The sequence below is a fragment of the Gymnogyps californianus genome, chromosome Z (genome assembly GCF_018139145.2).
Source record: "Gymnogyps californianus isolate 813 chromosome Z, ASM1813914v2, whole genome shotgun sequence".
In the NCBI taxonomy this organism is placed as follows: Eukaryota; Metazoa; Chordata; class Aves; order Accipitriformes; family Cathartidae; genus Gymnogyps; species Gymnogyps californianus.
In genome coordinates, this window is record NC_059500.1 from 53,906,007 (window position 1) to 53,919,124 (window position 13,118).

At 38.2% G+C, this 13,118-nt stretch overlaps 1 protein-coding gene across 2 annotated transcripts; it reads right to left on the reverse strand.

The window, feature by feature from the left end:
• Positions 1–523: 523 nt before the first annotated feature.
• Positions 524–12,658, reverse strand: LOC127027479 (programmed cell death 1 ligand 1-like). Of its 2 annotated transcripts, XM_050913240.1 has the most exons (8): positions 12,580–12,658; positions 9,302–9,370; positions 8,270–8,623; positions 7,507–7,788; positions 6,210–6,320; positions 3,558–3,608; positions 2,518–2,583; positions 524–1,542 (listed from the first exon to the last, which is right to left on the reverse strand). In XM_050913240.1, exons 2-8 carry the CDS (start codon positions 9,354–9,356, stop codon positions 1,520–1,522), a joined length of 942 nt encoding a protein of 313 aa, XP_050769197.1. In that variant the 5' UTR covers positions 9,357–9,370; positions 12,580–12,658; the 3' UTR covers positions 524–1,519. The 2 variants fall into 2 exon arrangements, with proteins under 2 accessions (XP_050769197.1, XP_050769198.1); XM_050913241.1 differs by lacking the exon at positions 524–1,542 and having other exon boundaries at positions 2,504–2,583.
• Between the last annotated feature and the right edge of the window lie 460 nt (positions 12,659–13,118).

The window sequence follows — 13,118 nt, forward strand, 5'->3', positions numbered from 1 at the left end:
AGCAGGAGGGGATGTTCAAATTCACTTAGCATCCTTGAAGAATCAAACAGCAAGAATTAGTATCAGAATATGCAAGCTCTGCAACGAATTAGGGAAATCACTTTATAGTAACTATTTTACTTAACTGACGTCTACCAACTCCATTATGGTTATGAGACGCATTTCTCTATGCTACGATACAGGGCAGCTTGCTGAGAAGTATTAAACACAACTTTACATTAGCTAGATCGAATATTGCCAGCCGTGAAGCCCTGGGCCAAGGGCCGCATTCACATTCTTAGGACTGCACAACAGACTCATTTATTTTGAACTGAAACATAAAACCTGAGTCCAATGAGATTCCAGCTCTCCACTGTCTCTTCTTTGTGGGAGCCATTAGAGGGATGACATGGGTGTAGACACTATTCTACACTCAAATCTTAAGATACTTGATTTTCCCAGAAAAAGCACAAGTTGTGCTAACACTACTTACTGACAAGTCAAAGAGAGCAGGAAAAAAACACAAGAAAAACAAAACTTATTTTATTAAAAAAATATAATTGTGAATAGCATTGTAATAAATAATTTTCATCTGTGTATGACCCCCAAAAAAGCTATACACCTAGCAAAATGTAACAAAGCAATAGCTTAAGAAATGGAATCCAGGAGCACGTTCCCTCAGCATTTCTTAACTAATCACATGAGCATGTATTTCATGTCCTAGAAGTGAGAAGGTTCTCTTTCTTCTATTCTCAAGATGAACAAAAAGGCAGTCCAAATCAAGAGCTGTTCTTCCTGAATGTCCGAAGAGTTGCATTATCCCCAAATGGTAAATCAGAAGAGTAATGAGCAGTAACCAAGTAGTGCCAGCTATATCACAAGGAAATTAAATCCCCAAAACACTTTTCAGAGATCAAGAAGCCTAGTATTATCTAATCATTTCCAAACTATAGTTGCCAAGAGGGTTACAGCATCTATTTCAGGCTTAACTGTATGTGGTATTTTAAGATCTACAGTAAGGACAGAAAATGCCCTGTCTGTATGGCATGTTGTCTTGTTGCACCCTTATCTTTTATGAGGATCAAAGTATTGAAAAAATTCTTCAAAAGCTGCAAAACAAAATCTCTGCAGGGAACCAAGACCTCAGGTCAGGGTGGGGGAAGGAAAGCCCAGAAGATGGCCTATACAAGAACTAGCTATGAAATTCATGATGGTCATAGACCTAAAGTGCTTCACCTTAGAGAAATTTTTAATGAAATGTGTCTTTGAAAGTGCATAAACTTGAGAAAGCAGAAACTTGGATATTTAAATGAATACTTCCATACCTAGTCACATAGACAGAAGCCCGAATCCAAGGACTTTTTATGTTATAATAATTCTACTAACTTCATTGCAGTTTTTCCTGAGTTACGACGATATGGGAGAAGATTGCCATCACAGAATAAAAACAAAACATTAATATCCCCCTTAATAGACAGAACACAGAACATCTGAGCTGTCAAACTTTCATCGCAGAGGAAAAAAGCTTCCCCTGCTTTCTCTAGGTCTTCTCAATTTGCATATCTGTAAAAGGAAGAATTATATGAAAAAATTATCAAATTACAAAATGATGAAGTCACAGAACATTTCATGGCTTTGGGACTCTTTTCTAAAGTTTGGAGGTACCAAAAAAATTTCCTTCATTGTCCAAATTAAAGATCTAAAGTGAAATTACTTAAAAGATCAAATAGAAAAAGAAGATGATCATGGGAGGAAATAAAGTGGTAGTTCAGACACACTGGTGGGAAGTGCTCTTTAGCAAATACAGTGAAATTGCTTAGGTCCCCCATTATTTTAAAATCTTCTTTTAGAGTCTTTCAAATACATTCAATGCTCTGTCTGTCGGTATCCCTAGCAGCATATCCCCAGGCCCTAACTCTTTGACTTGGAGATCTATACCTGTGGGACCAGCAGGCTTACCTTTGCTTATGTTTACTACAGTAAAGTGTAGCAGGGAGGGATTCGGGATGTAGCTTTAGAAGTCACCAAGAACGTGAAAGAAAAAACTCAATAACTTCACCTTTCTGTTCCATACCACAGTATGTTTCAGAGATTTCAGAGATTTGGTCATTTATTTTCTTGCTTTCCTGAGACAGAATCTCATGGCTTGAGACTTGCTCGAGTGGCCATGGTGGGTTAAGGTCCCCCTCCCCATTGCCATCACCACTCTTGCAGTTGTGCTGGCACAACTGTTTCTGTAGCAAGTGTGAGCTAGAGAAAAGACTTAACTTCGGTTGTTATATATCTCCTCATCACATTTTCCTTCACATGACTTTTCTTTTTAAACTGGATTAATTATCTGATATAACTCCCAGTACACAGTGAGTTATGATGGTGAGTTTGTAAGACAGAGAATGGGAGGCTGTACTTCTCTTGAAGGCTCTGTCTGTTGAAACAAGGGACTAAATAAACCAGCCATGAATCAAGGCTCTGATGACCACAGATGATTTACGTTGTGTGCAGTTTGCTACTATCTTTCCCTTTATCATTTATACTTACATTTCAGCTCTTTGTCTTCAAAAGAAGCATCTCTGCAGGCACGTGTATCCTTATCTTTTGACAGCTCTTTAAAAAAACGACATACATACAGATAACAGTCAGCATAGCTTAAACTTTTCACATAGTGATAAATCTTTGTTAAAAGCTGCTATCTCAGGCCATCCAGGAACTATGTAACTTAAATGCAGATCAGTAGAAAAGATTAATACCAAATGTTGTGTTTATTTTGGGCAAGTATTCTCAAGAGAGGTTTTCTTAGGAAAAACCCCAACTGCCAATATGAACTAACTTTCACACAGCAGTTTAATTTGAAGTGGTCTGCAAATAAAACCATACAACAAATTAAAAAAAAAAAAACCCCAACCATGAGCCATCATGAGAGGAGGCTAAAGGATTTTAATCTCTTCTCTCCCACTGTAAATACTAACTCTCTCCACTCTTTCCTCCATTTCTCACTGTCACGGTGGTACTGGCCATTCACTGAGCTTTGCTCATAGCAAATAGCATCAGTATCACAACAGGAGGAAAAAGAAACTGTTAAGGAAGCTAAAGCTTCTTCCTGTGTTTCTCTCAACAGGGCCAAACCCTCTGTCCTCAATGTTGTGACAAAGACCCTCAAATGCACACTGTAATACTGGAGAAAACACGGGATCATGCCAGCATGGCTCAAATTGCAGCATAGAGTCTGCACACCAGGATATGCTGCCATCCTGAGGTATATGTTCCAGGGAGCATGTCCCATCCTATCAGACTTCCCAAAACACAGCACACCACTCCGTCCTTTTCTTGTGCATATCAGGACTGCATCTGCTCCTGGAACAAGTATGCTTTTATTTCATGTTTTCTTTTCAAGAAGTTGATACAGTAATGAAAAGTCACTCTTCAATTGTAATTTATAGTTGTTACATAAATGAAAAGTAGAAAGCAAAATGAAAGTTGAATGTAAATCTGTATTTGGTTGTCACCGTTACAAAGTAAATTCTCAAGCAATTATTTCCACGAGAATCACACTGAGCTAGATTTATGCCGTATGCACCTACTTGCTATTGATGACCTGGCCACAGGTGTTCTGTTGTCCTTACTTGCTCTAGCTGAAAGAAAATAAGAGAGAAAAATCAAAAGAAAACAAAATACTTACTTTAATAGGGGCTTAGGCATACTGGTGGGAAGGGCACACTTAGCATAGTGTAATCATTGGTTCTCAAAACACTCAATTTCTTGAAACACTTTAAAATATATTCTTCAGTGCCCCCAGTCTGTCAGTTTCCTTTCCAGTTTCCTTTACAATTTCTTTTCCTCGTTCCTAAGCCAGAACTCCATCGATACTATACACTAACATCACTGGAAAATACTTGTTCAAATGGTTTTCCATTGTATATTTTCATGCAGAATTTGAACATATTGGGCAACAGGGAACAAGAAGGGGATCACTTGCTCACTGCTTTTTGAGGGGAAAAAAGCCCATATTTCAGGGAGGTTCCGTTCTGAAAGAATCACTTGTCCAGTCATCTAGGACAGCTTGGGTTTTAAAAGAAAAACCTGCTGCTACTACTTTAGCTTCTGAATCAACTTGTAGTTTATGGCACGTGCACACACACATATAGCATAATCATGATAATCATATACATCATGACATGTATATACATTATCATGTATACACACAAACAATAAATATTACTCAAGCAACCCAGGAAACTTCTGACCTTCACTGAAATCCCCAGATGGGAATCTTCTGAGAAGTCAAGGATTTTGCTGTCCCTTCTTCCACTTTCATGTTCTGCTCCTATTCCTATCATGTTCTTAGGACAAGTATATTTTTGTACATGCAGGGTTATCTACAGGCCTTCTGCAGCCTGTTAGCATCACCTGCAAGCCTGTTAAGCTTACAAACACTTCTCCCAGCACATGTTTCCATAGCACCAGTGTAGGAGATGAGTTTGTGACCAAAACACTGAATATCCACATTTAGTTCTATCTTGTATTTATTTTATGGAACTTGAGCGTGAACGCCTAGTGTGGAGTTTGCTTATAGATGGTTTTGTGTAATTTCCAGATAGAAATTAGGGCTGTTTCTGGTTTTCACTGTGGAAAAGAGAGCTGGCAGACAGGAAAACCAACAGTTCTGCTATACCACTTCAGAAAGTACACCTCTCTTAGTGTGGAAGCTTTTGAGATACCACTTGAAAAGACAGTACAACTAGCCTTTGCATTAGTTCCAGCTGAGTTTCATGCTAGCTACACACATTTACATCTCCTACAAAATTCAAGAATCTCGAGAAGAGCATTTAGTCAACTATCTTGTTCAGGTTTTTGGAGCATTTCTGGTAATGATTTACAGAGTCATGGCAGTATGATATTATAATGCTAAGAGTACTGTATCAGCTTCAATGCCTCTTGTACTTTTTCTCTGCAGACAACTTGACAAAAAAAAATTTACAAAAAGTTATTTCGAAAAAAAGAAGTAGCTATGCATCAGCTAAAAAAAATCCACAACTTTGTTACACAGAGGAAGAGTTCTGGCCAAAACCAGAACATTCAGCAAAACCACTTTCCTTTGACATTTTCAAATGAGTCCTATGGATGTTCTGAGATCTGCATGACTTTATTGTATCTGTTAAAATGAAGAGTAAAAAATAGCTCTGAATATAAAATCCTCAAACACACCTACCTTCCTTCCAAGGAAAAAAAAACCATAAACAACCAAACAAAGAAAAAAAAAAGTAACAGTACTTACTTCAGGTTAAGCAACATGTTTCAAACATTTTTTCTTTAATTTCGGGGCAAAATGCATTCTTTTTATGCTCAGATACCCTAAAAATTATTTCTCCAAGTTTTTTCTTTGGTTAGCTAGCAAGTAAAAACAAATTACCGCCAATGCTTTAGCTCTTCAGCATACTGTGATGCTGAAAATGTCCAATTCAAGTCAGTGAAGTGAACTGAAAAAGCTCAAAACTTAACAAAGAAATGAATCAAGTGGTATGAAGTCACAGTGTGAATATTCCCTCTTGTGAAAAAAAATCTTTCAGACTCAAGACCTTGGACATATCACTTCATATGTAGTTCATTGTTTTTATGGTGTTTTAACAGAATAAAGATATATGTAGAATTCATAACAATTCGATCACTTTAAAAAACATGCACTCACAGTTCAGTGAAATTTTTCAGAGAATGCAGGGAAAATAAACTTAAAAACCTTCAGTGCCCTGTCTGCTCCCAGCATTCTGGTCCCCAATCAAAAGGGAGGACACAGAACAGGAAACTTCCATTTCCAGTAGGTGCATAAGCTGTGCTTTGATGTTTGAATAGAATAGACACCAATCTTACTGCTCTACATCATTATATCTACTGTATGTATACTATAATACATATATTTATATATGCATATAAATATACATATATATGTATACTATAAGATATACTATATGTATATCTATACATCTACTGCCTATAAGAAAAAATAATAGAGATGCATGGATAAGTGGTTTGTGAGGGGCTGACAACTGTTCCACTCTGCTAACTTGCTAATACGTAACTAAATCAGATAAAGAAATAAACAATGTGGTAAAAATTTAGTGGTTTCAGGATGAAGGATCTAAGTCAGACTTTTATTATCTCATTCCACCTCTGCGAGGATGAATTAACAGAACAGATTGATAATAACTGAGATACACTAAAATAAATAATTTGAATACCTTTTCTTATGCAGAGCATAAATAGAAGCACTGATCCAAAGAAAGCAGTCACAATGAGAATTGCTCCAACAAAGCGTCTGCTGTCAGTCCACAGAACACCATCAGCTGAATCTTTGAGAACAACAAGTAGGGGAAACAGATTACATAATTGTATAAGCTTCTCCCTTTTCCTTTCATTTTCACCATATTATTTTTGCTATGAGCAGTTCAGACATGATAACAGCATTTTAGATTGTGTCTAAGGTCAGGTGCTGATGGTGCACTTCGCCTATCTCATCCCAATAAAGGAAAAAAAGATAGAACATATTCATATTTATCTTTGCTTCCTGCATTCCATGTGATAGTGCCTTTGATTCCCGTCACCAATCGTGCTTGTCACCAAGGTACAAAGTGTTACATCTAGCTTGGTTTCCCGTCAGGACTACAGGAAAGAGCTGATTGAGAAAGAGAACAGAGAGTCCCTTTCATCTGGTAAAGCTCTGAATGCAAACGGTAAGTGGCCTCCTTGAATTCCAGAGGCTCACAGCTGCCTGTTTCCACCCCTTGTCAGTCCCAAAAAGTGTGCCAGCATAGGTGTTTTTAACACTGCATGGTGAACAGGACCAGGGAAATGACCTGACCAAGTAACAGTCTAATAAACAGAAAGGTTATTTTTAAGTTGGATCAGGTTCAACCCATCTGGTTGAAAGCTTGTGCAAACATAGCAGGGTACAAGGCAGAAATTAAAAGAGTAACCAAAAGCAAAAGCAGTAGGGGTGGTGCTCAGTTAAAAGGTCTGATGAGAAATTGTATTGGTCTTCTCCATTCATGCATCTTCCGTCAATCCACTTTTTATGAGAAAAAAAATCTGTGTACAATTTGTTAAATTTAAATATGCTCAAAGCAAAGGCTGTAGTGGCAGGAAAAGACCATATTGTTCAAATTGATTTGACAGTTATCATCAGCAAAACAGAACATTCTTGGAAGGTGTGTTTAATTTGTACGGAAGGGTTTCATTTCTAGGCTCCGAGCTATATGCTTTTCAAATAATGGAACTTTTTTTAATACTCAGACTCAGTTTTCACATGACTGTAGGTCATGTGAAATTCCTATCCTTGAATTCTGTCCACACATGCCTGATGAACATGTTAGTATGGTGGAAGGGTACACTAATAGCAAAACTTAACAACACAGGTATTTCTTTTTAGCCTTTTCAAAATTAGATAGGAAAGAGAAACAAATCATGGCTGATTCAACTGGGACAAAATGACATAGTACCTTGAAGTGTACTACCATAAATGAAACTTAGAAATGTTACCTGCTATGTGTAAAATGGCAGATGTATTTTCTTGCAGCTCTTTATTCCAGAATATACAGTAAAAAATCTCATCAATTCTACTTTTGATTGTAAGGGTACTTGTCACACGATACAGCTGGTCACTTCCAGTTTCATAACTTGTGTTTGCCTTATCAGTCAAATCTTCATATTCTCTGTTTTGCCATATCACTTCAGCTTGTGGGTATCCTTCTGACTGACATGTCAGCTTCCATTCGTTGTCTCCTGCGCTCACCACTCCTTGGGTTATAGTTCTATAAGGAGCTAAACAAATGGAAGGAAATTATTACTAGTAGGAAGCTAGAAGAACAGCATATATTAGCAAGACACCTTTTCTTTATCCCCGGCCCCTGGGTCAAGTTTCTGTACATCAGATTTTGTAAACAATATTCTTGACGGGAGAAGTAAATACCACTATTGTGTCTCTCCATAGTAACTGGAGGTACAGGACTTATTATAATTTTGACACTGTTTAGAAAATTGCATTAGCTTTCTGGTCTTTGTCCTGTCTAAATGGTTTTGCAACACCATTCCTCATATGTCATTACGGGAAATAAAGAACAGAACATGGATTTCACCTAGACAGAAACACAAAGTTATGCAGCTGCGCAAGGGTCATGAGGCGGCTCCTGTCTCTGGAGAGGTTTCTTTAAATGCTAACCCAGATATGTCTTACTTCAGGGACTCCTCTGATATCTTTTAACAGTATCAGATAACATTGAATGTCCTGCAGTAGTGCACTCACCCTTAACTTTCAGATTGATTGTCTTGTAGTCGGCTCCCCCATAGCCAATAAGACAGCGGTAAAACCCTGCATCTCTGAGCTTCACATCAGTGATCTGAAGGAGAGACTGTCCCAAGTTCAGATTCTCTTTCAACAATTTTATTCTTCCCCTAAAGTCACTGTGCTGACTTTTGAAGTCTTCCTCTCCTTGGAGAAGTACATAAACCTGCTTCTTTAACTCGTCTTTCTTTTCCCAGCTGACACTTAAGTCTCTGAACTTTAATTTCCCATGCACTGGAAATGTGCATTCCATGGTCACATTGTTCCCATGTTCCACAGTGTAGAGCGACTGGGGAGCTTCAACCGTAAATAAAGCTGAAAAACAAAATTTGGAAGAAAACTTAATTTTCCAATTATAAGCCTAATCTTCGAAGTCATGTCTTACCATATACATAGGACATTTTAGGGACCAAAAGTATCTGCCCTGTTCAGAAAAGTTAAACATTTTTGCACGCACTTGCCCAAGTTTGGGACAAACTGGGCTATTTATACCTGCAGACACCTGCTTTGTGCACATATGCAGTTTGATGCTGTATTAAATATAGGCAAATGTGTGTGCACAGCCCCTCAGCTGTTGCTTTCAGAACACTGCCATGGTAACAGGCAATTGTTGGTGCCTCAGGTGGGAGTGTTCTCTTTATATAAATGTCAATTGTTTTTACATACAATGTTAAAGAATACGTGACAATTCCCAGGTTTGACAGTGCCAATAAAACTTTTTGTATAATGCAAATGGTACCTTGTCTGAAATGGTGTCTATGCTGAAACACCGACAGGGATTTCAACCTGGCCCTGTATCAAAGCACACATATTAAGCACAGATATCTAGTTTAATGTAAAAGCATGGCAAGACCTTTTTATTTAAAACATTAAGGAAAAAAACCCAAATGCTAGCACCTGAAAGAAAACTGAGGAATTAACATTTCTGTGCTTATAGATGGAAAGGAAACATACTTAAACAGTTCTACTGCTTCTTACAACTCAGCTTCTTACCATTTAGGAAATGCCAGCAGAATAAAAATATATACAAAAGCAAAGACTTTTCCATGATGTAGACAGAACCTAAAATGATAAAATAACAGACAAATATAAACATCTGCTCATTTTCTAACTTGCACTGTAGAATACACTTTGTAGTCACTCCACACAAAGAACTGGACAGAAGGCACTGAATTCCACTCTAGCTGAAAACATGAAAAATTGCACCTTTAACTACAGTAGATGATCAGGCAGAAAGCTTCCTGCATGGGTCCAGGAAGAATATCTAATTTTATTTGCTTTAAACATTTGTCCTTGGTTATGGCAAAATATATGCTTTATCGCTATCTGTCAATTAGTAAATAAATACTCACAAATACCCAATTGTTCCCCTAAACTGTAGCAGGGAGTGTTGCTCCTGCTAGGAGGAGAATGGAGGATTTTTCTGTACACGTTCAGTGGAAGAAATAGAACTTAGTTCTTCCCCACCTGTTTGCCTTACTTTGACATACTGTGAACATACCGTGTTTTATAACACCTGGTCTCACAGTACTTATCACGGGGCTTGTGAAGTTACATATATTGTGAACAGAATTCATGCAGTAATTAATCACTTAATGAGTAGTTACACAATAGTGGCTTTGTAAAACAGTGACAAAAACAGCCTACAAACAAAATCTATTTTCTTGAATTTCTGCTGCTTTACCTCTGAATATGTAAATTATTTCAATTTTCTGTCAGAAGTTTTTCCCCTCTTTATTGACATAGCTTTTATACTCATACAGAACACTTCAACATTATAAAACACTGGCTAATGTAAATTCATACACTTAACTTTCACACACCGACTGCACTTGCTAAGTGTGTATTTTAAGTCAGAGCAATACCACTATCAAACACTGCCATCATTTTTCAAATTACTCTCAAGAAAAATTCAAACTCACTGTAATGGAAGTCTTTCCTGAGTACAGAAAGCTGTAGAATTTTATCTAAATAAAGTCCTCATTTTGGAGACCCAAAGAGCCAGAAAAATAAGGAAAGATTGCTTTCAACTGTTTTCTAGTGGTAGTTTCAGCATTTGCGTAAGAAATTAGGTGACTGCAATACCCATCACGCTTCCTAACTGATGAAATTCTATCTGAACTGCGACTCTTACCATTTTTGGTAAGATGTTTTGTCTGTCTTTCTCTGGTTGTCAACTTTAAGATGATGATAAAGTAACAATATTGTCCTGAATCACAAGACACATGTGCCTTTGCAGTGTTGTGGCTTAAGGGAATTAGACTCCTCATAAGAATTTGATTCAAGCTACTTTTTTCCTCAGATTGCTGCTGCCTGATCCCAATAGCAAGTTTGCAGAAGGCAACACAGATGGACCTGAGAAAGGGAGTCAATCCACAATACATTGTTAGGCAGGCATGGGCAATTACAAAAGGATGTTCTGCTAACAGGACAGGAAAATACAAATAAGATCCGCAGGGTGAAAGATCTGTTTCATTGATAAATAAATCCCAGGCTTCTTAATGTGGTTAGGTACCCAACTCATTCCTTAGCCACAAGTGATGTTCTTAAAAGCACTAGCAAACTGCTGCCTAATCCTGTGGGTACCTAAGAGCTTCTGGTGATGTGCACGCATGAGAGTGCCTCCATCACGATGCCACTGCCTGAGTAACAAGCATCCAGAGCACCAACTAAGCTCCAGAGTAAAGCTTCTCAAATGAAAGAGAGGCATACCGATCTCCCAAGCGTGTTCTGATCACGCTTAGTCTAGAGGTAAGACTGCAGAAGAGCAAGCCGCTGAGACTGATGGGTATAGGTGTGCACCTCTCTGTCCTCCCCATGCCAGAATGACCAGAGTTGTAACACACTCGGCCACAAAATACTTTCTACTTTTTTAAAAGTACAGGCTGTAGCTGAGAGACTGCTCAGAACAAACAGCATGTGCACTACAGTCACAGAAAGACACCCATGCATGCAACCCATACCCACTTTTTTGTCAGGAAATCTGAATATTGGTATGAACTCCAGGAGAGGTGTTCTGATTAACTCCTAGAAGACAGATGACAACAAGTAAGCTTTTACGGCCCTAAGACCCATGCTTGTATCCTGCAATTGCCGAACTTTAATTTGCATGCTTTCTCCCACTGTAGAGGAACACAAGCCTTACTACACACAAAAGAAGTATGACTCTTACTTACAAAATTCCTCAAGAATGAGAAAGTCTGCTGCTGTACTCAATTTTTCACTTTCAGAGGAAAAAAAGTAGGTCCAGGTCAAATCCAGATGCGCACGAAAAAACCCACTGCAATAACCATTACAGACCCTTCTCCTGTTTCACCCTGAGCAGAAGGATCACCCGGCTGGATTGGTTGAAGCAGCTCGAGACCTAGATGCCAATCAAAGATCTTACCAAAGCTGCAATCTTCTTACTATTTTTCTTACAGAACGTACCACAATGTCCCTTCTCTCCTCCTGCTGGCTTCTGACATCTATGGCAAACACACTTTTATAAAAGCAAAAAGATATTCACTGTGCAAAATGCTCTTCAGTATTGCTGCTGTATGTTTCCCTCACAATCAAATGAAGAAGACAGGAAAAACAGAACTATTTGCCCAAAGACTTCTTGTGACAGAACTTAAATGTTGATGTAACTCCACCTACTTCTTTAGGAAACTTCCCCATTATTGGAAAATTCCCCACTAGGGAAAATTCTCTATTGCTAACAGTGGTTCAGTGTAACCAGAGACAGAAATGTTGGGAAAATTAGTAAATAAAATGCCACAGGCATTTTAAGAAACATGTTATCTGATCAAAGCGATATGTGAGCAACAGTCCTTGGAACACCAGTCACAAGAAGTCATCCATCTACACAAACTCAGGGTCCCCGCAGTATTAATCTCAAGCAGCGCCAAAAAGCTGCTAACGACTGGAAATTGCTACACAACTTACTTAACGCCTGCAAAGGTCATAAGCAGGAATAACGGGAAGAGCATTGCCTACCCTTCTCTGGTAAGAACAGATATTCTATCCCCAAGATTTGAGCATAATTTGAGCCCCCTGCCTTGCCACCATGTAGTGCAAGAAGAGTTGTTAAGCCTATGCATTAGCTCAGTAAAAAATAAAGAGCACTGTCTTTTTCTTGATTCTAGAAGTCATCCAATACAGAAAAAAACCCAAGTATTAGAAGCCAAAGGATGTACTCACATTAACTTGTGGACCGCAGTGGGATAACCTGGTCAACAGCACAAAACACAACTTTAAACATACGTTTCAGTGTAAGTTCACCCACTTACGTTGTCTTTCTGTATCTCAAGAAAGGGTTGAGATTCTTGGCAGAGTTAAAACACTATGAAATGACCACTTAAAAGTTTTCAGGAAGTACTGTCTTCTTTCCACTTGACAGCCCACTCACAGTATCTGTCATGGAAGAAAAAACACATAATACACAAAACTGGTAGGAGTTAACCTTTTTACTTGACGTGTGGGAGGAACATGGAGATGGTGGTATATGAAATAGCTGAATGTAACATTTAGGTTCTAATAACCTGAAACCTTAGGAGGCTGAGGGGGTGGATTTCCGCAATAGGTGAGACCGATGAAGGTTAATTTCCACTGATTTCTTCTGTGCTTAAAAGCAGATTTATCAGTATTTTCTCAGACAAAAAGATACAAGAAAAAGAAACTGAAACAAATTTGTAAAATACTGACTGTGAGAGCATAGAAGCCATTGATGTAGCTAGCTTTCGATGTCACAAATTTAGTTTCCTCTTTTACATTGCTCGCCTTGAGGTCACAAGGTTGCTTTTTCCATTTAAGTATTTAGTAGCAAATA

What these genes read in the sequence shown, in the direction of transcription:
- LOC127027479 (XM_050913240.1), bottom strand. Translation starts at nt 9,356, where the DNA reads ATGGAAAAGTCTTTGCTTTTGTATATATTTTTATTCTGCTGGCATTTC. An exon ending in CTGCTGGCATTTCCTAAATG is followed by an intron (nt 8,624 to 9,301) that starts GTAAGAAGCTGA and finishes TTTGTTTTTCAG; the next exon opens with CTTTATTTACGGTTGAAGCT. An exon ending in TATGCTCTGCATAAGAAAAG is followed by an intron (nt 3,609 to 6,209) that starts GTATTCAAATTA and finishes ATTTTCTTTCAG; the next exon opens with CTAGAGCAAGTAAGGACAAC.